The sequence below is a fragment of the Grampus griseus genome, assembly GCF_964374135.1.
Source record: "Grampus griseus genome assembly, chromosome: 4".
NCBI classification, from domain to species: Eukaryota; Metazoa; Chordata; class Mammalia; order Artiodactyla; family Delphinidae; genus Grampus; species Grampus griseus.
Window position 1 is genome coordinate 19,558,183 of NC_138997.1, and position 27,394 is coordinate 19,585,576.

At 40.3% G+C, this 27,394-nt stretch overlaps 1 protein-coding gene across 2 annotated transcripts in view; it reads left to right on the plus strand.

The window, feature by feature from the left end:
• Nucleotides 1-27,394, plus strand: part of NFKB1 (nuclear factor kappa B subunit 1) — a 121,668-nt gene that overhangs the window by 54,306 nt on the left and 39,968 nt on the right. For both annotated transcript variants that reach the window (XM_082653173.1, XM_082653174.1), the window contains exons 6-9: nt 10,471-10,619; nt 21,408-21,571; nt 23,383-23,541; nt 24,858-24,962. In XM_082653173.1, coding sequence (XP_082509299.1) covers nt 10,471-10,619; nt 21,408-21,571; nt 23,383-23,541; nt 24,858-24,962 — 577 coding nt within the window. The remainder of the gene's footprint in view (nt 1-10,470; nt 10,620-21,407; nt 21,572-23,382; nt 23,542-24,857; nt 24,963-27,394) is intronic.

A 27,394-nucleotide genomic window follows, 5' to 3' on the forward strand; every position in this document is an offset into this window, starting at 1 on the left:
TAGGAATATAAATCTGGTAGCAATCTGCTGAGGGATTAGAAGGGAAAAGCACAGGGACACCAAGTGGGAAGAATTGCAGTGATTCCTCATGAGTTAAACTCTGGTTCAGGCTGAGGTAGATAAACTAGGGGAGTGAGAATAGAGGGAAGGGACAGGTGCCAGAGATTTTGGGGAGTGCCACCTGGCTGAATCAGTTAATTCAGCAATTGATTACATGTAGAGGACAACAGAGGAATCCCAGATGATAGGAGAATTTTGGTGCAGTTGCTTAGAAGGTGGTGGTTTCACTTACTAGGAGGTGGAGTATGTTTCAGAGGAAGGCCATTCATGGGCCTTCAGTCGTGGGCAAATTGAGTTATAAGTTATGGACAGGAAGATGCCCTGCAAGCAGCTGGAAACGTTACAGATTCTTAAAAGGAAGGTAAGCACATGAGACTTAATTGAGGAGTCGTCCTGCATGGACTAGATAATTAAATCCAGGAGACTGCATAAAAGTGTCAAGAGAGTGATTATGGTAATGGTTAGAGATAGACCAAGGACTGATCTCTGGCAGGACTTCTTTTGAGGAGGAAGAGTGCTTTAGCAGAACTGTCTAGTGAAGTGGGAGGGGACCATTTTGAGGAGGGAACGTAACATATCCTAGGCTACAGAGAGGTTAAGTGGGATGAAGAATAAGAAATGGCTGGTCAGTTTGGAAATATGGAGTAAGTCATGACCTTGAAGCACTTATTTCTTTGGGACATAGAGGGATTAGTTAATTTGCAAAGGTACTACAGATTAAGTTGGAGTTTCACCATTGGTGATTAGAGCTTTTCTTGCATACTTGATAAGGAAAAAAAGAGAATGGCACTCAAGCAGGTATAAGTGCCTTTTAAGAATGTTTCTTACTGAATTATAGAGAAAATCAAATGAAAGAATGGTTCTGTATTTCTTACTGTAGTGCCCGGCTCATAGGTTTCAATAAATGCTAACCTGTACAGTTGTTATCATCATTATCAGAGAAAGAGTTTTTCCAGATAAGCGAGAAGAGTGTACATGATTTGTGGATAAAGGGGAAGCGTCCTTTGGAGAGGGAGGGAGGAGAGTAATTTGAGGAGATCTGGAATAAGTCTGACAGTAAGTGCAAAAACAGAGTGGTTGGACCTAGAAAAGGGAACAGAGCTACATTTCTCTGAATTGGCAGCGGATTGTAAAGTAATAGGGATGTTTTGAACCTGGGTGACAGTTAGGAGAAGAGAGGTTGAAGAGCCTGGCATGCAATGCATTTTCACCTTCTCATTACAGTCAGAGGAAATCTCAACTGCAGATATCTGCTTAAAACATGAAGAGACAAAACAGAATCACTGTCATCTCTTCTGCCCCTGCTATGAATCAAGCACTGTATTAGACAGTTTAAATTGCCTCCTGTAATCCTTGTGAAAATTCAGACGTTATGTATTTGCATTCACATTTTACAGATGAGAAAACACATCAGAAAGGCTGAGTAACTTGCCCAGGATGGCACAGCTAGTAATGGGAGGAGCCAGGATTCAGAGCCGGGTCCATCTGACTCCAGAGCCTGTGCTCTTTATTGAAAGGGAGCCCAGTAGTTTGAGATCTTGGAGGTGTAGGCCTGCACTGCTTTATGGTAAGGTCCTGTGGAGTGGTTATTCATGTCAGTCACCAGAGTGAATATCAAAGAAGGGCCCTCTCATTTGGGGAGTACATGACTGTGAAACTGGGGTGAACCAGAAATGTGAATTCTTGATCCCTGAGGGCAATAGTAAGGCAAGGAATAGAGAAAATGTTTTGAGTCAAGTCCCTAGCCTCTTCAGTACAGCAGGAGAATGCCTTATGGGTAACAGCCATTGGGGTGGAAAGGGGGAAGTCCAAGGGGGTGTCTTGGACTTCGGGAGCACTGTTACCTTGATTTTCCAACAAGATGATTCAAGAGTCACCTTCCCTTCACTTTCCCACAGCTGCCTGAGTTCCTGACCCTCAGCAGTTAGATTCCTCTAACCATACTGCAGGTCCAGATAGAACCCACACCAAGATGCCCTTCAATCAACTTACGCTAATGTTCTGCTCTGGTGTAAATAATCACATTCTAATTTAAATAGCCTATTGAGAGGCTGCACTAGGATCTAGCCTTTTTTTTTTTTTGAAAAGACAAAATAACAAAAGAATATAATTTCTTAATTTCCATCCCTACCTAACACAGCTCTTTATATTTTAATAAATCGCCTTCCTAGCTGACATTTTAGTCACCTTATTTAATCATGCATTTGCTACAGGATTAATTATTGAATGCCCACAGTATAACAAACATTATTGCAGGCATTTGGGATATGACAGGGAAGAAACCATTGTCCCCACTCTTACAGAGCCTTTGTTCTAATGGGGAAGTTAGGCAATAATCAAAATAAGTAAGATATGTAGTATATTAAATGGTAACTAACGCAGGGAGAAAAAGCAGGGGAAAGCAGCAAGGAATTCAGGGATGGGAGTGTTAAAATTTTAGATAGGGTGTAGGGTAACCCATGAAAGCTCCCCTGAGAAAATGGCATTTCTGCAAATCCTGAAGGGAGGTAAAAGAACATGCAGGTATCCAGGGAAAGAGTGTTCTAGGCAGGAGCTCTCAGGTGGGAGCTGAGCTGGCAAGGAGGCTGATGTGGCTCCAGAAGGAGTAAGAAACAAGATCAAAGAGGAAGTGGGGTCAGAGGGCCCAGGGCCTGTGTGCTGTTGTAAAGACTTTGGCTTTTAAGATGGAAAGCCATTAGAGGGTCTGAGGGTTTTTTTTAACTTCTTACCATGGAAAACTGTAATCATATATACCCAGAACACTACAGTGAGTCCCCTTGACGACTCATTCATCTACAACAGCTTCCACTTTTGGAGGACTTTGAGTAGAGGAGTGTCCACACTTGGCATGACATGACTTGAACGGGATCACCTAGGAGAACAGGCCATGGGGAAGTGGGGGAGGCATAGGAAACTAATCATGGCAGCTTGAAACCAGGGAGTAGCAGTAGAGACGGTAAGAAGTGGTTAGTTTGGGGATATCTTTTAAAGGTCTGACTAAATACTATATATTTTATGCTTTGTTCAAAAAAAAGAATTTGAGAATGCACGTAGTGCAGCAATGAGGGTAAAGAGATGTAGAAAAGAAATTCAGTAGAAAAGAATACTACTGTTTTATTTTCTATTTAAGAATAAACCAGGTTTAGGGGCTTCCCTGGTGGCACAGTGGTTAAGAATCCACCTGCCAATGCAGGGGACACGGGTTCGAGCCCTGGTCCAGGAAGATCCCACGTGCCACGGAGCAACTAAGCCCGTGCACCACAACTACTGAGCCCTCGCGCCACAACTGCTGAAGCCCGCGTGCCTAGAACCCGTGCTCCGCAACAAGAGAAGCCACTACAATAAAAAAGAGCCCGTGCACCGCAACGAAGAGTAGCCCCCGCTCACCGCAACTAGAGAAAGCCCGCGCATAGCAATGAAGACCCAATGCAACCAAAAATAAATAAATAAATTTATTTTTAAAAATAAATTTATTTTTAAAAATAAATAAATAAATTTATTTTTTTTAATAAATTTATTTTTAAAAAAATAAATAAAAGAATAAACCAGGTTTATAAGCCAGGTTCCAAAAAAACTGGCCTATAAATGAACATTTGCAACACAGTTCATCCATAAGTTACATATTATTTTGTAACCATGAACAATTGGGCCATGCAAAGGGTAAACATTTATTTTTAATATATTAATGAGATAATGACACCTATTGAGGTGCAAGTCCGCAGAGTTAGCAATAGTGTGTTACTTGATTTTCTGAAAAAAGTATGATTTATAAGTGGCTATATTTGATGTAATGAAACTGAAAATTCAAATAAAACAAAAACCAGGGGTCAAAGTATGACAAAAAACTCAAAACTTGCAAAGTGGAGTTTTACATAGATAGTGATTTTATTCCACTTCTCTACATAGTTGATGAAGCCCTTTTTGTCTATTTTGTTGTGTTTAATGGGCCAGTTTGCCCTTCCAATCCCAGACAAACATCTGAGCCACGTGTGCTGTTGGTCAAATAAGTAGGGCAATAAAAAAGATGAAAGAATGTGAATGAATCAACGCAAATCCAGGAGCACTACTGGAAAAACAACCATGTTATCAACAGTGAGTGGGCCAAAGAGGATATTTTCATGTCATCCCATCTTACAAGAACACTGCACCTACATTCAGAAGACTCAGGATGAATTCCAGCATCCTCCAGATCTTGATTGTCTCACCTTGGGTTATGTCATTTGTTAATCTGTCTGAACTGTTTTCTTACCTGCAAAATGGGGATGATAGTGCCAAGTCTGTCTGCTTCACAGGGTCTTTGGGAAATCGAGGTGGGAAACAGCCCCTTTTTATAAAAGAGAAGGAAAGAAACTGGTGCTTCCATAGTACGTGCCATGTGCCAGACACTGTGTGGTTCTCACATCAGCCCAGCCCTCTGAGGTCCCACTATTGTCCCATTTTGTAGGTATAGAGCGTGCAGCTCAGAGAGGTTATTTATCTTGTGTAAGCCCACAGAGCTGGAAGAAGAAAGAGCTGGGATTTGGTCCCAGATTGGATTAGCTTGAAGTCTGCTGCCTTAAAAAGAAGGAACTAACTTTACCAAGCATCTTCCTACCCTATGCCAGAAACTATTAGATATGGTTCTGTACTATCTTGCTTGATGAAGGTTATTCAGTACTTCCTGTGTACTCAACAAATAATAAAGAATAAAGAACAGTAAAGTCTCTTTTGCGTCACTGAGAGGAGGTATGTTATGAAAATCATGTTCTTTTCTTTCCTTCTCCAGCTCCTCCTCTCCCTCCCCCCTTCCCTTGTCCTCCTCCTCCTCCTTGTTCTTCATTTTGTAGTATGACTTGCACCGCAACAGAGGAGAATCAATGCACAGTTTAATAATGTCTGTGGCATGATTTTGTTTGTAAAGAAGCCTTACAGGGGGACAAGTGCACTTCTGCCACCTCACACCTTTCATGAGACCTTCTTCCCCACAACACCCACCAACAAAACCAAACAAACAGGTTTTTCAGGGATAACTGTCACGAACACTGTGCTAGGCAAAGGAGAGCTATGAAACACTGTGCACACTGGACATATACAGAAGAAAAAGTGATTAAGCCAAGTGGTAGCCAGTGTACTGGAGAATGTGAACGGGCTTTGGAGGTGGACAGACCCAAGTTCAAAGGGCTGCCCAATCACTCCAGTTACAGGAATGATGGCAGTTTAATTCATCGTAATGTGCCTCACTTCCCTTGGCTGTGGGATTGGGTGGCACTACTGATCCCACAGGGCTGATGTGAAGATGGGCCGAGTTAACAAGTCCCCTTCCCTTCCATAAAAACAGAAAGTGAGGGCTTCCCTGGTGGCACAGTGGTTGAGAGTCCGCCTGCCGATGCAGGGGACACGGGTTCGTGCCCCGGTCCGGGAGGATCCCACATGCTGTGGAGCGGCTGGGCCCGTGAGCCATGGCCGCTGAGCTTGCGCGTCCGGAGCCTGTGCTCCGCGGCGGGAAAGGCCACAACAGTGAGAGGCCCGTGTACTGCAAAAAAAAAAAAAAAAAAAAACCAGAAAGTGAGGAAGTATAGCTAGATGTGCTCTGGGAGTTGAACAAGCAAGAGAGGTAAGACAGTAACCCTTCAGTTGCCAGTTGGTTTTACCATCTTCTTGCTGCAATGAACTCTGCATAATTTTCCTGCCCTCTTCCTATCACATTCCCCAAAAAAGGGACAGTGGTGGAGTTTTGTGGGCTACAGTGGTGAAGGGAGTGTCATGGAAGATTCAGATTTAGGTTGTACCCTTGAAGAATGGATGGTTCTACACAGGGAAGAGAAGGAAGGGACACCCTCAGGTGGTAGGAACCACGGGAAGGAAATCCTGAAAGGTGGTAGTAAGTACGACTGAGGAGATGATGAGTCGGACTCTCACCACAGAGCTTTCAGTTTGTGCTGCTCTCCCTGCCAGCAATACTCTTCTCAACCCCTACCCACCCCGTTGTCCCTTGTTACGTTCTTACTCTTCTTTGAGAGCTCAGTCCTCATTACTCCCTCAAGGAGCTTTCTCTGACTTCCTGACCAGGTCAAATCCCTATTCTGCATGTCCTGTGTAAGTGCTTCATAGTTATGCACTTACGTTTATTTGTGATATTTTTGAGTAGTATTGGTCCTACTCTTTAATTCCCATAAGAACAGGAGTTATGTCTGTTTTCTACTCAGCTGTGTATCCCTCCATTCCCTGACCTACTGCAGTGCATGGGACATAGAAGGGACTTAATAAGTATTCACTGAATAAATGGATACATTTTGGTTGTCGGTGAGGTAATAGCCTGGATAGGAGAGAGGGTTTATATTTGAGATTGCTAATCCTGTCAGGTGCCAAGCACTTAACTCATTTAATCCTTAAAAACAATCCTATGAAAGCAAATGTATTATTACTTTCATTTTAAAGGTGGAGAAGCTGATGTCCAGTGATGTTAACCATCCTTCCCTGCTGGCCCAGCTATTAAGTGACAACAGAGGGGCTTGAACGCAGCAGCCTGGCATCAGAGCTCTTGAATTTAACCACATTCCTCTGCTGCTTTAGCAGTAGAGGTCAAAGTTAGATACACAAGTAAAGTTAGGGTAGATTTCTGTTTGAAAAGTGTGGATTTTCCCCTCCTCTTCTTCAGGTATCATCATCGTCACTTCATGAGGAAAAACTCAGCAGAAAAGAACGACTTCATGTGTCACGTCTCATATTCATGTTGACTCTACATTCTGCCAAAGTGATCTGTCCAAATTATTAACTCAGCAAGTAAAGTGGACCTTTCAAAATCTGATTCTTAGAAAATTCTAGGTTACTTCTCTTAATCAGCTTTAAAGAACCAGTATGCACTTTTCCAGAGCATGACAGAGTTAGTTGCTTTAAATAAAAGGAGGTGATTTGACTAAGTTTGGTATTATCTGAGATACCTGGCTTCTGTTTCTTACTCAAAAGGCAGATCTAGCCTGTGGTCATCAGTAGGTATTGAGTCATAAAGGTCCTGGAAGAAAGGCTTCATTTCATCAAGGAAGCCAAGGAAACCTGAGCACCTCCAAGAATGATAGGTATTACTACAATAACATAATTATTACTAAAATAAATAAATAACAAAGCCCAGTAAAATAAATATGTCACTCTGGAAAAAAATCTTACCCTAGGAATAGAAGTGGCCTGAATTGGTCATTTATTCCAGCCACCTGCCTTTAAACGGGATTTATAAACATTCACCTCAGGGCAGTTGTATTATTTAAAGGTCTCTAGGTAGAGGAATGTATTACAGTAATAAGATCGTGGTTAACACTGTGTATTGCTGTTATTTACTGGGCAGTGGTCTTCAAGACTTTCCATGCGTTAATGTCTTTAATCCTCATCACAAACCTGTGAGGTCCTGTTATCATCCCCATCTTACAGATGAGCTGAACACTGCCCAAGGTCACAGAAGTAGTAAACAGTGGAACTGTCTTCAAACCTAGCTAGTCTGTCTGTCAAGTCCATGCTCTCCCTGTGTCCCTTGGTAGCTAATTGTCACCTTTGTCTCCTTGGCTCTAAGTGATAGCTTAACTTGTATTTAAGCCAATAGTGTTTATTAAAAGCTTGCTATGCTCAGACTCTTTAAAAAATAACCCACCCTTTCTGGCAGACACAGTTGCTTTCTATAAACTTAATTTTCAAGGGAAGCACTATGCAAAGAAGTAAAAGGGAGGCTGAATAAAAATAATCTGATTCTCCGTAGAACAAATGAATTTCTGAGTCAGTTGCAAATAGCTCTCCGTCATTGTGGCATTTTATGAAGTATTCCCTCCCCTAAGGTAGAATTCCACTGTCTTCATTAGCCATAGAGCCTGAAAATAGAAAATAGTATTTTTTTGTGTGTCCCCATGCCTCAGCTTTCTTCCTTCAGTCAGTATTTTGGAAAGTCCACAAAACCCAGGGGCCTCCCTGTCGTTGCCCTGTGGCCTATGTGAAAAACCAGATGATGCCATGCTGACTTGAGCTCTTTCAAATGGATCAAACAGCACATTAGTCATTGGCACATTTTTCAGGCCCTTTACCTCAGAGACTACCCAGTTCCTCATTCTTGCCACCCTTCGATCATGAAGTAATAGCAAGAAAAAGATGTGAGTACTTTTTGAGGAGACCTCCCACCTCTTTCCTTCAGTGCCTGTGACTGATTCCGTCATAGTGGTAACGTTGAAGGGTCCAGATATCCAAAGGGATTGGGCTTTAATGGATGGATTCCTTCTGGTGTCCTGCTTAAGTGGAAAGCCTACCTGATTTCACCCAAGTGAAGCATTTCGTCATGCCTTACACTGTTGCATTCCTATGCTCAGTGCACTTAAAAGTGAAATGACATGGTCTATTTCATGCTCTTTCACTGTTTATTTACTGTCAAAGAAGTCCCTGTGAAATATGTCATCATAACGAAGGCTGATTTCAGATGTTGACACCAAGACACAGAACTGACATCAGCAATCCAGGGAGTATGTAGGGACAACAGCCAACTTTGGAGCAAACCCAGAACTTTTCATTCCCTGTCCTACCCTGAAGGGCAAAGGCTTTCTACCTGTTATAAAAGGGAAAGCACTAAGTTCATAATTGGTTTTATGCCCAGGGGGCTTTTTAAGTGTTTAACCTATTTAAGAAATTATTTATTTGTGCTCTGAGGTGGTCAGAAGCTAATTTAATCCTAAGCATTCTTTGCGATTAGCTTGCTCTGCAAGGACTGGAGGACATTCCCGCAGGTGGCCCTGCTCCTTGGGAAGGGGTGTTAGTGGGTTGGGAAGCAAACTTTTGCAGCGGTTCTGAGCCTGGGTTCAGGCAGAGAGGCCCTAAGGTTTCCAGTGGAGCTACACTGTGGACAGAGGGGAGTCTGTCCTTTGTTCAGGAGAGGAAACTTCTCTCCCCCGAAAGCCTCTGGGGAATAATCCCAGTTCTGATCAACTTTTCCTCAACACTTAGAGTGGGAGATTGGATTGGGGAAAAAAATCCATACTGAAAAAATGCTAACAAAATCATGCCTCAATGGAATATAAATTCATTTGATGGTATTTATAGTAGAAGTAGATTGATGGAAAGGAATTCTGTTTCCAAGCAATTTTACTGGCAAGCGTAGGTTCTGCCTCAAGTATATCTCAGAAAGACATCCATCAGGGATCCATCGCTACATGAGATCTCTATCTACTTTCTCTTTCTTCTGAGCTAAGGGTTGCTTGTGCAGATTGAAATATTTCTAACGATTGTATAGTTGGGAGGTCCTGGATTTAGGTCATATACTTCCTTAAAAAGAGACAATATGAGCTAAGGAGTTAGGGTGACCTGGAGTTAGGTTAGCTAAGGAGTTAGGTTAGCCCTGAAAGTGCTGCACCCCAGGAAACCCCCTCATTCCCGGGCAAACGAGGATAGCCGGCCACCCTTTGAGGAGAGACAGTGCATTTCCAACAGTTTGGCTGAATTTATCACAGCTTTCTGACTTATAATATTCAGGAAGTTTAAAAATAAAGCCATTGGTCTTTTCTGTGAGTATGGTTTTAGTGTTGGGGCTTTCTCAAGGAAGGAATCTGTGGTCTCCTATAGAGGGCTGGAGAACCAACTAGAGGAGAAAGGGTGTCCAAGCTCTCTTTACTTAAAATGTCATTATCTCCTTGCAGTTTTCTTTTTATTGCTATTGTCATCATTTTAAAGGTATAACAATAAAAACTATAAGTTACTTTAAATGGAAAAATCTTCTAAAACAAGAGCTAAACAGGTGTCAGATCTAAGGGTTTGCACTTAGGTAGTACACTTATTTGAATTAAAGAAACAGATCACTGCAGGCCAATTCCATGGGCTTGGGCGTACATGGCCAAGCTTCATAGCCAGGTCCCTGGGCAAGACTCTCTCTCCTGCCTAATCTCATGGCAGAGAGTTAGGACGGACTCTTTCTGGTCACCTCTTTCCTTCTCTTGGTTTCCATCAATCAATCAACCCCAATACCCTTCTCACTGATCTTTTACCCAGCTTTTATGACCAAAAATGCAATGAAGGTGCAGCTGAAACTGTGTTCTTGGTTAGTAGCAAGGGGATACAGCATCCTCCAAGATGTGCTCTTCCTTCCAATGTTAACAATACGTGCTGTATTTTATTTTATTTTTTTTTTTGTTTGTTTGTTTGTTTTTTTGTTTTTTTTTTTACGTGCTGTATTTTAAATGGTCTGCTTCCTGCAGAATATGTTTCACACCCAAAACAACCGCCATTAGCATTTTAATTTATTTCCATCTCATCATTTGTTCACATATTTTTCAAAACCGAGCTGTGGTCGTATATGTACAGATATGCTTAATTTTATATCACACTTTTTATACTTAACTGGCGTGTCTTAAGCATTTTCCCATGTTGTAATATAGTCAGATGTGCTAACTTTGAAATGTGCTTCTTATATAGATCTGCAACTATGTGGGACCTGCAAAGGTTATTGTTCAGTTGGTCACAAATGGAAAAAACATCCACCTGCATGCACACAGCCTGGTGGGAAAACACTGTGAGGATGGCATCTGCACTGTAACTGCTGGACCCAAGGACATGGTGGTCGGGTAAGTGAGGGTGTATGATGTGGTGGAAGGGAGGTGCACATCAAACATGGCAGCCAGGGAACAGGCCCTTTTTATTAAGGGTCTTTCCAAGACCCTCAGAGAGCCCCAGAAAATGAAAATTTGAGCTCTCACTTGGACTCCGAGGACTCCAAAGAGTAAGGTGCCCACTTGTCTGGATTTCCCTGATACAACCCACTTTGTACCTGTTGTCCTGGCCTAATTATTTATAGCACTCCCTTTCACTCTCAAAAGTGGCCCAGTTTGGATGATAAATTATGCAGTCACTTGACCTATGAGACATGTGTGCCACTTGTAGCAATGTTTTCCTTCTGGAAATAAGGATAAGGACAAATTAGAAGAAAACTGGCTATAGCAGAAATCAACACTTTATGGATGATATCATACCTTTGGTGATTCCCTTAATGAACTATTGATTCTCGATTTACAGTGTGAACATGTTGAGCATGAAGTGGATAGGTAAATATTATTTCAGTTCTGTGTTGCTTAGAAAGTGTGCACAGAAATGATAAGGGCTTAATTTCCCAAACATACAAACAGCTCATTCAACTCAACATCAAAATAACAAACAACCGGATTAAAAAATGGGCAGAGGACCTGAATAGACACTTCTCCAAAGAGGACTTGCAGGTGGCCAACAGGCATATGAAAAGATTCTTGATCTCGCTGAGTGTCAGGGATGCAGATCAATACCACAGTGAGATGCCACCTCACACCTGTCAGAATGGCTGTCATCAAAGAGAACACAAAGAACAAATGTTGGTGAGGGTGTGGAGAAAAGGGAACTCTCAAACACTGTTTGTGGGGATGTAAATTGGTGCAGCCACTGTGGAAAACAGTATGGAGGTTTCTCAAAAAACTAAAACTAGAACTACCATATGACACAGCAATTCCACTCTTGGGTATATATCCAAAAAACCCAAAACACTAATTCAAAAAAGTACATGCACCCCAGTGTTCATAGCAGCATTATTTACAATTGCCAAAATATGGAAGCACCCTAAGTGTCTATCAACAGATGAATGAATAAAGAAGATGTGGTATATGTATATATATATGATGAAGATGTGTGTATATACATATACACAATAGAATACTACTCAGCCATAAAAAAAGGATGAAATTTTGCAGCAACATGGATGGACCTGGAAGGTATTATGCTAAGTGAAGTAAGTCAGACAAAGACAAATACTGTATGATATCACTCATGTATGGAATCTAAAAAATAAACTAGTAAGTATAACAAAAAGGAAACAGATCCACAGATAATAGAGAACAAATGAGTGGGGAGAGGGGGAAGGGGGGAGGGGCAATATAGGAGTAGGGGATTAAGACGTACAAACTACTAGGTATAAAATAAGCTACAAGGATATATTGTACAAATGGGGAATACAGCCAATATTTTATAATAACTAAAGAGTATAACCTTTAAAATTTTTGAATCACTATATTGTACACCTGTAACATATAATATTGTACAGCAACCATACTTCAATTTTTTTTTAAAGTGTGTACAACCAAGGATTATAAATTTGTCTTGGCATTCATTAGACTTGAAATGTAAATACAAAGAGACATATTCATTTAAGGGTTGGTCAGAGAGATGAAACAAGCCATTTTTAATGAATGAAGTATTATAGAAATAAATTCAATTCAAAAGAAATTTTTAATTAAATTTGTCTAGTTTTCAGGAATATCTTTCAGGGCTTCCTAATACTGGTTTAAATAGTTTACAGTAAAATCCCTGTTAATCTAGACTGTTCACTCAAAAGAAAGGAATTGTTTAAATCAACTATAATTAAGCTGATGGTAACATTTCAGGCTTTGAATTCTGATCAGGTTTCAAGTTGGCTGTTGGGGAGGTTGAACTTTCATGTTCCTTGGTATTTCTTTGTTTGACTGTTAAAATTTTCAAGTGTGAAAAACCTAGAGAGCTTTCTTTTAAGTCACTAAAATCTGATTCTTTTGATGTCAGAGAAAAAAAAAAAACTCTAGATTGGAGGAAGAAGCCTAAATTGATTTGAAAAATTCAACTATGCTTTAAATGACCTTGTTTCAACATCCTCTTGAAAGGCTGGCCTGTTTCCTCTTGTGTGTCACAGTTGGTCATCGTTTGTTTTGGAATACCCTTACAGTTCCTGACTGACCTATGAGAGCTTTGAAATGCAGGGTAATTGTCAAAGAGTTTCGGCCTAATTGATCACGTAGTGTCTCTGCAGATTTACTCGAGTAGGCTACTGTCAGTACGAAGTGTATATTCTCTTTGGTCCTGTTTAATGTGTGTGATAATCATATCCTTCAGAGGAAATTATACATGAAGTTTCCCTACTAACAATATTTGTTATTATAAACATTCCAGTATGGTATCTGTAATTTGGTGTTTCTGTGGTTTGCCTTAGTAGTCTTTGAGGATTTGGGGAGGAACTAATGGTTATTTAATTTGGGACCTACAGCAGGAGTAAAAGTAAATTCCTTGTCTCCAAGGAAAGTGAGGAAATCTGTTACTCTCTTTTAGTGCTGGCATGAGGGGTTCGGTAGTTGGAATTCATTCATTCATTCATTCGTTCAACAGTTTGAGCATCTAAACTTGTACATGTGATCATCAAGATGTCTGGTCATAGCTCTGTGGGGTTTTCTAATACTATGCAGTTTCACCAAGAAATGTAAGCAAGAGGATGCCACCTAAGAGTTACAGTAGACTCAGTAGCCTCTCCCATTCAGAGTGCTCTGTGAAACCTTGGTACTCCTTTTATAATTCGATTTTTAACTGAGAAACTTTTGCGTACAGTGTTTCCCCAAATGCAGTATTTCCTTCACGATTTCATTTGTCTCTCTTATTTTTTTTAAAGTTTCTAATGCCAGAACCTGTTGCATTTTAGTAGAAAGAGTCTCATGCTGGGGGTCTGGAAACCAGAATTCTGTTTCCAGTTCTGTCACTCACAACAGTAGGACTGGGGGCAATTTGCATGACTTCTTGGGGACTTTAATTTCTTCCCTTATAAAATCTGAATGTTAGGCTACAGAATCTACCTCCAGGCCCTTTACATCCAAATTCTACACTGAACTAACATTAGCTAATACTATGAAATAACATGAGCCAACTTGCCTCATGTGTATTTACAGGATATCAACGATTATTCTTATTTAGTTCTAACTTGTAGGTAAGAATAGCATATAGAGAAATTTAGGAAGATAGCCAGAGTTATTCCTTAGACTTGTCAATACTAGAAACAGAACCATGATAAGCAGTTTTCAATACAGTTTAGGTTAAGAGTATAAATTCATAAGCTGGGCATCAATCCAACACATCAAAAAAGATAAATGGAGGGACTTCCCTGGTGGTCCAGTGGTTAAGACTCTGCGCTCCCAATGCAGGGGCCACGCATTCGATCCCTGGTTGGGGAGCTAAGATGGTGCATGCCGGACTTGGTGTGGCCAAAAAGAAAAAAAAAAAAGGTATATGGAAAATGACATTGAGAAGATAAATAACTTCTAAATGATCAAAACCAAAAGAATGACCTTTCTTTGGAGTGTTTCTCTTCACTTTACTCTCAGCATGAGTTCTCAGTAAAATTTAATTTATATTTTCGAAGATATTTTCTTATCTATATTAAACTATTCATGTTTTAGATAACTAAGTCATGATTGTAAGTTTGATTGGTTTAATTTGAGGGGCTTGTCCTTTTAACTTCTTTTAGTTAGCTTTAATTTTGACTTTTTATTTCCTACTCACTTATTTAGTTAGTCCTTCGTGCCTGTCCTCATAAAAATAATCTTTGGTGTTTTATTTTCTATCCTGAATATCAGCAGTTTGTTTCAACAGCATTTTAGTTCTCTGAAATTTGCATTCAATGGAAACTGTTACTTGACTTTGCTTTAAGCCACCTTCCTCACCAATAATCACCACACCCTCTGCTTGCTTCCTGGCAGCCCTGATTTAGAGAGATGTGAAGTTTTTCTTTTTTTTAAACTAGTATTTCCCGCATATACCAATGGTAAGCACTCGAAGTAGATATAGAAATATAAAAATGCAAAACAGAAGCAAGTCTTCCCTCAATGAACTAATGCAGATCATATTAAACTGCTATTTTTGTAGATGCAAGAACAGTTAGCTACTGGCAGTTTCATATGGTTCAACCTTAATGCACAGAAAAGGAGCTGTTTGGAGAAAATGGACAAGGTCTGGACTGAGATTGGAAGTATCCAACTTCCAAACCTAGGGTGTGTATTGTGAGTCAAGGGCTGCTTTTAAATCTCAGGCTAGCCGTGAAGTCAATATTTGAGTCTGGAGGTGAAGAAAGGCCAGATGGAGGAGGCACTTTAGAATCCCAGCCCAAGGACCTGGGGATTTGAACCTAGCCAAAGGGCAGAGGCAGTTCCCAGACGATCATAATGATGGCAGCATCTGGCACAGTGTAGAGGTTTTCAAACCTGGCTGCTAATTAAAGTCACCTTTGGTCACTTTGTAAAAATACTGATGCCAGGCCCTACTTCCAGAGATCCTGATCTCATTGCCCTGTCTCATCGTGTAGAGCAGTGGTTCACAGACTTCAGGGGCCATCAGAATCACCTGGAGGGCTGGTTAAAACATGGATGGCTGAGCGCCACCCTCAGCGTTTCTGATTCAGTAGGGTTGGGATAAGGCCCACGAATTTGCATTTTAATAAATTCTTGGGTGATACTGATGCTGCTCGTCTGGAGAGTATACTTTGAAAACCACTGATGTGTAAGAATATGGCATTTTGAGTAAGAAACAGGACTGTAGTCCCAGTCCCGTTACTAACCCATTATTAACTGTGATAACCTGTCTTTCTAAAAATTTTTGAAATTAATTTAAATACTGTAACAGTCACCCTTTAAAGTATACAGTTCTGTGAGTTTTGATAAATACTCATATAATCACCACAATTAAGGCGTAGAATAGTTTTATTCCCTCCCTCCATCCCCCATCCTGAAAATCCCTGTGTGACCCTTTGGAGTCAGGTTCCCCCCCAACTCCAGGCACTGGCAACCTCTGATCTGTTCTACCCCCATAGTTTTGCCTTTTCCAGAATGATATGCAGATGCAATCCTACAATATGTAGCCTTTTTGGGTCTGACTTGTTTCACTTAGCATAATGTATTTCAGATTCCTCCAGATTGCTGAGTCTGTCAGTAGTTTATTCCTTTTAGTTAATAAGTACTGTTGCATTGTTGCATTGTGTTGATATATCACAGTTTATCCACCTGTTGAAGCACATCTGGTTTGTTTCCAGTTTTTCAGAACAAAGCCACCTTTTGTGTGAACATAAGTTTTCATTTTTCTTGGCTTGGGTAAATACTGAGGAGTGGAATTGTAGGGATGTGTGCTAAGAGTATGTTTATCTTGATAAGAAACTGCCAAATCGTTGGACTTCCCTGGTGGTCCGGTGGTTAAGACTACTCCAGGCTTCCACTGCAGTGGGAACGGATTCGATCCCTGGTCAGGGAAGTTCCACGTGCCGCATGGTGTGGCAAAAAAAAAAAAAAAAAAAGAAGAAAAAGAAACTGCCAAGTTGTTTTCCAAAGTGGCTGCACCATTTTGCATTCTCACATGTTAACATTTATGATCCTTGTTTTTTTCTGTTTTTTATCCTAATAATGTCTGCTCTCATTTTTCTTTTGCACTTTATTATAGAAATTTCCAAACATATACAAAAGTCGAAAGAATAGCATAGTGAGCCTTCGTTGTATCCGTCACCCACCTTCAACAATTAATTATTATGTGGCCAGTCTTGATTTAAATGTACTCCTGCCTAGGTAACTTTGTTACTGATATCTGATTTAGTTCCATTGTGGTAAGAGAATATTTGGTATCATTTGATTCCTTTTAAATATATTGAGGCTTGTTTTATGGAGGGAATATGGTCTGTCTTTTTTTTAAGTCAGTCCTTTTTTTTAAAAAATTATTTATTTATTTATTTTTGACTGTGTTGGGTCTTCGTTTCAGTGCGAGGGCTTTCTCTAGTTGCGGCAAGCGGGGGACACTCTTCATCGCGGTGCACGGGCCTCTCACTATCACGGCCTCTCTTTTTGCGGAGCACAGGCTCCAGACGCACAGGCTCAGTAGTTGTGGCTCACGGGCCTAGTTGCTCCGCGGCATGTGGGATCTTCCCAGACCAGGGCTCGAACCCGTGTCCCCTGCACTGGCAGGCAGATTCTCAACCACTGTGCCACCAGGGAAGCCCTGGTCTGTCTTGGTAAATGTTCCTGGTGCACTTCAAAAAGAATGTTTAGTCTGATCAGATTGAACGCATGTTCTGTAAATGTCAGTTGGGTAAGGTTGTTTGTTCAAAGCTTTTCTCTCCTTACTAATTTTCTCTCTACTTGTTCTATTAATTATTGAGAGAAGATTATTGAAATCTGACAGTATTCATAAATACATCTATTTCTCTTTTCAGTTCTATAAGATTTTGCTTCTTGTATTGTGAAGCTCTTTTATTAGATGCATAAAAATTTAGGATTCTTATGTCCTCTTAATTGATCCCTTTATCATTATGAAATGACCTTCTTTTTTATTCCTGGTAATATTCTTTGCTCTGGAATTTACCTTGACTGAAACTAATATAGTTACTTCAGCTTTCTTTTGAATAATGTTAGCTTGGAACATTTTTTTCCCCATCCTCTTAGTTTTAACCTTTTTGTGTGTTTATATTCAAAGTAAATATGCACTGCATATAGTTGGGTCTTACTTTGTATTCCGTCTCACATACTCTGTCTTTTAGTGGGGTGTTTAGGTGACTTTTATTTAATATGATTACTGATATGGCTGTGTTTAAATCTGCCCTCTTGCTGTTTGTTTTCTGCTTGTCATATCTATTCTTCATTCCCCCTTCCCCTGCCTTCTTTTAGATTAATTGATTATTTGTCATTTCATTTATCTCCTTTTAGATTTATACCTCTTTGTATTTTTTAGCCATTGTTTTAGGTTTATACTATACATCTTTAACTTATCATAGTCTACCTTCAAGTAGCATTATACCTCTCTATGTATAGCATGTTAACAGTATATTTTCATTTCCCCTCTCTTGACCTTTGTGCTATTATGTCATATATTTTACATCTGCATATGTTGTAAATCCCACCGTATATTGTTTTTTATTTTTGCTTTAAATCATCAGTTATCTTTCAAAGAAACTTTTAAATAAGGGAAAGAAAGTATTTTATACTTACCCATGTGTTGACGTCCTTTAATTTTTCTTATACCACTGGTGTGCTGCTGATAAATTCTTTCAGTTGTACATCTTAAAGTCTTTATTTTGTTTTTGTTTTTCAAAGATATTTTTGAGGAGTATAGAAATACAGGTTGACACAGTTTTTCTTTCATGTCCTTAAAATATGCTGCTTCACTGTCTTCTGGCTTGCCTTGTTTCCAAAAAGAAGTCTCCTGTCATTCTTACCTTTATTCCTCTGTACATAGTGTGTCAGTTTTTTTCTCTGTCAGCTTTTCAGATTTTCTCTTCATCGCTATTTTCAGCAGTTTGATTATGATAAGCTTTAGTGTTGTATTCTTCATGTTTCTTGTGCTTTGTGGTTCACTGAGATTCTTGGATCTCTGGGTGTATAGTTTTTATTAAATTTTAAAACTTTTCGGCCATTATTTTTTAAAATATTTTTTCCATCCACTCCTCTCTTTTCTCTTCTGAAACATCAACCTCATGTATATTTGGCCATTTGAAATTATGCCACAGCTCATTAATGATCTCTTCTTTTTAAAATTTTTTTCATCTTTTCAGTTTCATTTCAGATAGTTTTTTTACTGTGTCCTCAAGTTCACTAATTTTTGTCTGTACTGTCTAATATGTTCTTAATCCCATCTGGTGTGTTTTTCTTCTCAGACGTTGTAGTTTTCATCTCTATGGGTTTTGAGGCGGGGGTCTTTTTTATATCTTCCATGCCTCTCCTTCGCATACTAATGCTTTCTTCTCGACTATATGGAGTATATCTCTCATAGCTTTTCCATGTACTTACCTACAAATTCTGTTTTCTGTCTCATTTCATTTCTGGATCTGTTTCTATTGAATGATTTTTTTCCTCGTTATATTTTCCTGTTTCTTTGTATGCCTGGTAATTTTTGATTGGATGGTAGACATTTTGAATTTTGGATTGTGGGTAGTTGGATTTTTTATTTTCTATGCATCTAAATATTTTTGAGCATTGGGATGAAGTTAAGTTTGGGAATAGCTTGATCCTTTCTAGACTTACTATTAAGCCTTTTTAGGGAGACCAGAGCAGCCTTCAGTCTAGGGTTAACTTGATGCCATTACAAAGGCAATACCTTTCTGACTGTACACCCTAACACTTCGTGTATCACAAGCTTTCTTGAACTATTCTAGCCCTGTGTGTGCTCCAGGGGCTGTTCTGCCTGTGCTTCTGATTGTTCTTTTCCCAGCCTTGGGTCATTTCCTCACACACATGCTCTGAGTGTCTCTCGGTATGTGGTTCTTTCTTCTCAGGTATCGGCCTGTGAATTCTACCCTTGTTGACCTCCTTTGTCTCCTAAACTCAGGGAGGTCAGCAGGCCCTGTTTGGGCTCCCCCTTCCTTACTGCAGCCTGGAAGCTCGCTCTAGATATTAAGGCAGCATAATTTTAGAATTCACCTTATTTGTTTTCCTTTTCTTAAGGCTCACTGTCCTATGCCACCTATTGTTCAGTGTCTGAAAACTATTTTTTCATATGTTTTTTGTTGTTTAAAATGCGAGGTTCAATCGGTCTGTGTTGCTCTATCATTACCTAAGGTAGAAGACTGACTTCTGTATTGTTTCATTTATTTCCAGAGTAAATCCATTATTCACATAATGAAAAATACAGATGATGACTTTTCACAGAGATTAAATTAGATAATATACATGAAAAGCACTTTCTAGGTGGTAAAGTGCTGCACACGTGTTTATCATTGCTGTTACCTAGAAGATCAGCCTCGTTTTCCTGTAGTTATGGGTGGTGTCTGTATAGGAGTAAAGCCTAAAAGGCCAAAATACGGAGGAGTTGTTTCTGAAAATCCCCCTGTGCCTCCATGCATACCAATGTGTCATACTGCGTGTTTTTCTGTGCTGGATTAATTCATGCATTTATTTATCCAGTAGACATTTATTAAGCACCCAGGTCTCTAGTCACTGGATATCTCTGCTCTCAAGGGGCTTATATTCTGTATTTTCTTTTCGGTGTCTGCCTCCACTGTCCTACTTTTTTTCATCACTGTCTGTACACCTGTATCATTTCATCTCTGGGCCTCTGTATGAGTGCTCATCTCATTCAGCCTTCACCTCCTATGTTTTCTTTCCCTAGTTTATCTAGTTTTCCAACATTATCTTCTTCTTTATTTCATTTGATCCAATTATCATAATATTTCTATCTTTCCTCTAATATTCCCGCTAATATTTTTTTTTCTTTCTGAGTAAAAGCCAGAGGAAAAGAAGAGTCCTTACAAAAGCTTACAAGGCTTTAAAAGAACGGTGCCCCACTTATCTCTTTGAACTCCTTACTTACTTCTGACCCCTTGTTCATCTCACTCCAGCCACACTGGCCTGTTTGCCATTGTTGTCTTGGGGACACCAGGCATGATCCTACCTCAGGGTCTTTGTACTTGCTGTTCCTTCCACCTCAAATGTTCTTTTTCCATATATCCATGTCTCACCCCCTACTTCCTTCAAGTCTTTGTTCAGTTGACATCTTTTCAGTGAGGCCCTGTCTGGCCTCTTCCTATTTTTAAGTGCCGTGCCTTCTACTACTGCCTTTCCTCTTCCCCATTCCTACTTTATTTTTCTTGGTAACACTTTTTACCTTTTAAATTATAAAATTTACTTGTTTGTTTCCTCTCTGTTGTTGCACTAGCATATAAACTCCATGAAGGTAGGGATTCCTTTACTGTTGACAGAAGCACCCAGGACGCTGCCTGGTACTAAGGAGCAAAATAAATATTTGTTGACCGAATGAGTCTCCTTGGTAAAGTGCTGTTTTGTTTGTTTGTTGTATTACATTTATTGAATACACTTCTTTGTTTCATGTACTTTATTTTAAAACATGAATGGCTGGAGCAGTTTATATATTTAAAGATCCCTTTAATTGCTTTAATTAGCATATTAACATATTTTGTTTTATGGATATGTAGGCTTCACAATATAAAAAGTTATCCATCCTTGATTGAAGGTATACCTCAAGACTGAGTACATGTAGAGTTGGACATTCTAGTGGTCATAAATAATTCCAACCTTAGAGACAGCCCAGGAGGAGATGGGACTCCTGGTAGACATTAAATCCTGTCTAGAAACCCACGGATGAGCCAAAAGAAAAAAAATCTTCTAAATATAGTATTTTGCATATTCTTTTTTAAAAAGTTAGAAAAGTTAGTATATTTGGAACTAAAATTTCTTTTCATACAACTCTCCTAGAAAAATACTTTAAAATGAGTCTAGGTAAAACTTTCTTATTAAGATATGTATACCCCACTCCCTTATTCATAATTTGCAAGTCTAGTAAGCTTTGAAAACGAAAAGATTTTTCTAATTTTACCACAGACTGATTTGGTGGCAAAACCCAGCCTGACATGATGTGCAGCTGGTTATAGTCTTTATTATTCCATTTGGTGAGTCTGCTTTGTATGTTTCACTGCAGAAATAGTAATGTGTTTGAGGGCCAGTGATTGAGGGCCTGTGCATTTTTTCTCAATCCATAGCTAAGGTAAAACAGGACTCTCTAGTCATTGACTGCCTAATTCTGGTTTGTCGTTGCTGTTACTGTTTTTTCTCCAGCTTTGCAAACCTGGGTATACTTCACGTGACAAAGAAAAAAGTATTTGAAACACTGGAAGCACGAATGACAGATGCATGTATAAGGGGCTATAACCCCGGACTTTTGGTGCATCCTGATCTTGCCTATTTACAAGCAGAAGGGGGAGGAGACCGGCAGCTCACAGGTGAGTATCACTCTCCCAGCCTTGCTCCTTTGAGAGCTCTGGCTCTCCTTGTCCTGTGTGTAGACCATGTGCTCATCTTATGCCCCAGGTTTCTCCTTCTCCTGGTCCGTACCCCAAGCTGCTGTCACCCTTTCCCTGCTCAGAAACCTTTGATGGCATCCTGCTACTTCTAGAATAAAATCTGTACCCCCATAGCCTGGCATACAAAGCCGGGCCTCAGCCCCCTTTCCAGCTTTATCGGAGGTCCCACCTGTACCCACCTCTCCCCATCACCGCCCCCTGAACACTGATGCATACTCATACCTTTGTATGTGTCTTCCTCTACCTAAAACACCCCCCCCTTCCCTTTTCAACCTGTCAGGACCAATTCAGAATTCAAGACATGGTTCAAAGAACACCTGCTCTGTTATACCTCCCCCAGCTCACCTTATTATAAGGAATCTTTCTTTCTTTGGGCTCTTCAGGCTCATTGTAAGCTATCCTCTTTATCATAAAAATGCTATGATTGTATGTTTTCCTGCCTTCACTTATATTTTTTTCTTTCAACCCTAATCCTTGTTCCACCACACATGCCATTTCTGCTTTTATGTGTTGTCCTTTCGTCTGGCCATCCTGTCACCAGCTCATACTCAGGCAGTCCAGAGACAATCATTTTCCCATTAGCCATGTTCTGTCTTCTGCTATTCATCCTCAAAACCTTCACATCATCTTTGAGTCCTCCTTTTCACCTCTGCTGCATCTCCAGTTCGTGGTCCAGCTGTTCTGTGCTCTCTGGGGTTCCCCTCCTCACTCCATTTTTTGATGCTCTGTCTCTGTCCCTCCCCACTTCTAATCTAGTTTACACCCTGTGGCCAGATGGATCTTACTGAAGCCTACAGGTCACCACTACTCAGTGTCTCCCTGTTGCGTCCGGAGTCCAAATTCCATACCCTGGCATTTTAGGCCTCCCAAGAGCTAGCCCCAATCTGCATTTTCGACTTTGTTTCCCACTACATCCCTTCTTGTCAAACTGAACTACACCATAGAAGCACAATTTCTCACTTTCTCTCTTTGGCACATTCTTTCCATTCCTGCTCTTTCCTCTTCCTGGGATGCCTTTTTTCATTCTCCTCCTAAGTTCAAGTTCTACCATCCTTTCAAGATTTAGAGCAATGCCTCTTCTGCTTCAAAGCCTCTGGATTCTCCCCTCCTTTGAAGTTTCATATCACTTCAACTGTAGCTCTTTTATAGTACTTATCACTTGAATTATCACCTCTTATGATATTGTAAGTTAAGTACGATTATGTCCATCAGTATGAAAGCTCCATCAGGAGGGAAGGTGCCCAGTGCAGTGGAGTCATTTGGCTCCTTAGAAACACTTGCTGAGCTGTACTTGCTTAGTGCCAGGTACTGTGCCGGGCACTGTGGGATGAATACAGTCCCTGTGCCCAGAGAGCTTTTGGAATACTTAATTTTCACATTCCTCCAGACGAGTGAGGCATGGTCAGGCTACTGCATTCCATTCCATCACATCCTTTGTGTCTTGGGACAGGGCAGGGGAAGATAGGAGAGAGGCAGTTTGACACACGCAGGACAGTTTTTACTGTGATCCAGAGAAAATGCAGGCCCTTTTTTGATGCCTTTACGTTTGGATGACAGAAATAGATAATTCTTAAAATTGTATTAGCAATATGAAGAATTTCAAAAGAAAAAAAATAGACTTTTATTTTAAGTTGATGTTCTTTATTTGAGCTTTATAAAAGCATCCTATCTAAAACGTTCACGCTTTACTCTTTCCCTGGGCATGAATGCCCCATGTTGTCTGGTCCTAGATCGGGAAAAGGAGATCATCCGCCAGGCAGCTCTTCAGCAGACAAAGGAGATGGACCTCAGCGTGGTGCGGCTTATGTTTACAGCCTTCCTTCCAGACAGCACCGGCAGCTTCACGAGGCGCCTGGAACCCGTGGTATCGGACGCCATCTATGATAGCAGTGAGTACCTGACTTCTGACAGGAGGCAGCTTGCTGTAAAGTCAAGCACAGACTTCCAGCCCGGCCCCGGCAGTTACTGACTAGCTCTGATTCCTGGGGCCAGTAACTTAATCACTTGGAGCCTCATATTTCTCATCTTACAAAATGAGAATACTGAAACTCAGCTTAAAACTTGATGTTGAGATTAAAAGTGAAATACTGTGAGGTGCTCGATAAATCTTCCTCAGATCACCGTTGTAGTCTTCTACGTGCAATGCCAAATCTCTTATTATTTATGAATTCCTTACTACGAGGATATATTGTTGGTGCTCTTAGATGAGAAGAGTATCTCAGTTGGGGCTCTGAAGAGAAGTTAGTAAAAGACACCTCTTATCCATTTTCATTCTTGCATGTTATAGCTTTATCAAGTTGGGAACATCAGGTTAACTAAGTGAGCAGTACAGATATTTCGTAGCTTCAAAATTCTATTTCAGTCTGTAGTTCCTGGAGTTTTTGAAAGAGTTTTACAGTGGTCTTCAGCATTTACCATGCAAATTTCTAATTTGGTATGCATGGGATTTATTAAACAGATATTTCCAAAAAGTCTACAAGGGCAGTATTTAGGCTCCTTGAAAGGTTATAGAGTTTGGTCTAAGTAGAGAACGCCATGCCCCAAGTACAACAACTAACTGATTTCTCTAATTTAAACATGTTTGAAGGGAAGTGAAAGCTTTATAAACTGATGTAGACTCGCATACCAAAGATCACTTTAAAATGCAGCTGTTGGAGCCAAAAAAAAAAAGGGAAGCCTTATACTATTACCACACAAAACTTTTACCCCTTAACCACACAGAATTCTAATTTCGTTTGGGGAAAAGAAATATAACATCTTCATTTTTCTTTTCTGTAGAATAAAAATTAATAAATAGTTTTAGAAAACTGCTTCTCCTAAATTTCTAGGACTCTTGTAAATGGTATCATGGACATAAGTTTGGGGTTAAAGTCTTGACCTTATTGAAATTCCACACATCCATTAGCTTGGAACTTCCTGAAACATCAGAAAATTTCTTTCTCTTTCTCTATTAATCTCTCTTACTGTGTTAGTGGGAGAAACAAATACTGCTCCTTTGTGTCTCATCTGTTTTGGTGATAATGAATGAGCCATGCCCAAGAAGAGCTCTGAGGGTTTCAGAAGGCATTTTTGTTTTATTTATATCCTTGTTAAAGCAGTATGAGTGAAAGCATCTATTTAAACTTTCTTTAAGGTCCCTCATAGGAGGTTAGCATGTGAAGCTGAGGATAAATAATGAAGTTTGTTGTTTTTCTCCTGTGGACAGAAGCCCCCAATGCCTCCAACTTGAAAATAGTAAGGATGGACAGGACAGCTGGATGCGTAACTGGAGGGGAAGAGATTTATCTTCTCTGTGACAAGGTTCAGAAAGGTAAATATATGCTCTGATCTCCAGATGTGAAGTATAATTCTGAGTGTGTTTCTGAGTCACTTTTTGTCAGTGGGCCCAGTAATATCCCTCCTTGCCATAGAACTCCTTTTAAAAATTTATACATTTCCTCTCTTCCAAATTTAAGTTGTCCATGTTATTTTGTTAACCCAACTAATTCATTTTAAAATTTTCAACAGAAGTAAAGATAAATAAGAAAACAGTGACCATCGGAATCAGTGATGTTTCAGGGTTTTTATACTTTGAATTTTGGTATCTGAACTTTAAATAAATGAGTAATAGCCCACGCTTCACACACACACACACACACACACACACACACACACACACACACACACAGAATAAATGTTTTACATAGTGTAAAATTGTTTTTTGTTTATCTTACCATGCTTCATTGCAACACAGAGAGCTTCTCTGGATATCTTCACATGACACTATGATGTCATTTAAGAAAAAGAAAGAGAATAAGGACTATAGGGAAATTCTCAGAGCATATTCCTCTCATAATTTTCACTTTCAGAAAGGTTCTTGGCATTTATCTCTCACTAAATATAGCGCAAGATTGATAAGTCAGCAAAAGCTGAAGGAGATTGTGTTATTTTCTCAAGTTTCACTCATTTTTTAAATAAAATGATAGAAGGTATAGTATAATAAAGATACACTCACTTCCACGACGGCAGCAGCAGGACACGTGGCAAGAATCACGGCTTGCACGTGGCCGCAGGCAGTCTCGTCTTTCTGCAGCTTGTAGATCCTCAGGTGTAGGAGCTGTTTCAAGCGCACAGCCTTGAGAGAGTAAGGTGTTCTTGAGACCACCTGTACCAAACCTGTGACCGAACCCAGCGAAGACCTCTGTATAAATGTTCAAGATTCCGGCAGCGCATGCGAAGACCTACTCTTTCAGCCACGGGCTGCTGGAGACAGCCTCGTAGACAAAGTGCTCCCGAGTCAGCCTGTTCTAGCTGAGCAGCTACTGAAGACCCTCGTGATCAGACTTCATAACGGAGACCGCCACATTCACTGCTGCGCGGCTCACAGCGTCTTGGTGCTCCAGCCGAGTGTCAAGCCTGAGCCTCTGAAGTGGGAGAGCTGACTCCAGCACATTGGACCACCAGAGACCTCCCGGCCCCATGTAATATCAATCGGCGAGGGCTCTCCCAGAGACCTCTGTCTCACCGCTAAGACCCAGCTCCACTCAACGACCAGCAAGCTCCACTCAACGACCAGCAAGCTCCAGTGCTGGATGCCCAATGCCAATCAACCAGCAAGAAAGGAACACAACCCCATCCATTATCAGAGAGGCTGCCTGAAATCATACTAAGTTCACAGACACCCCCAAACACACCACTGGACGTGGTCCTGCCCACCAGAAAGACAAGATCCAGCCCCACCCACCAGAACACAGGCACCAGTCCCCTCCACCAGGAAGCCTATGCAAGCCACTGAACCAACCTCACTCACTGGGGGAAGACACCAAAAACAATGGAAACTACGAACCTGCAGCCTGTGAAAAGGAGACCCCAAACACAGTAAGTTAAACAAAATGAGAAGACAGAGGAATAGGGAGCAGATGAAGGAGCAAGGTAAAAACCCACCAGACCAAACAAATGAAGAGGACGTAGGCAGTCTACCTGAAAAAGAATTCAGAGTAATGATAGTAAAAATGATCTAAAATCTTGGAAATAGAATAGAGAAAATGCAAGAAACATTTAACAAGGACCTAGAAGAAGTAAAGAGCAAACAAACGATGAACAACACAATACATGAAATTAAAAATTCTCTAGAAGGAATCAATATCAGAATAACTGAGGCAGAAGAACGGATAAGTGACCTGGAAGATAAAATAGTGGAAATAACTACTGTTATTTCAGTAGTTATTATAGAGCAGAATAAAGAAAAAAGAATGAAAAGAATTGAGGACAGCCTCAGAGACCTGGGACAACGTTAAACGCACCAACATTCAAATTATAGGAGTTCCAGAAGAAAAAGAGAAAAAGAAAGGGACTGAGAAAATATTTGAAGAGATTATAGTTGAAAACTTCCCTAACATGGGAAAGGAAATAGCCACGCAAGTCCAGGAAGTGCAGAGAGTCACATACAGGATAAATCCAAGGAGAAACATGCCAAGACACATTAAACAAACTGTCAAAAATACAAAGAAAAAATATTAAAAGCAGCAAGGGAAAAGAAAGAAATAACATACAAGGGAATCCCCATAAGGTTAACAGCTGATCTTTCAGCAGAAACTCTGCAAGCCAGAAGGGGTGGCAGGACATATTTAAAGTGATGAAAGGGAAAAACTTACAACCAAGATTGCTCTACCCAGCAAGGATCTCATTCAGATTCAGTGAAGACATTAAAACCTTTACAGATAAGCAAAAGTTAAGAGAATTCAGCACCACCAAACCAGCTTT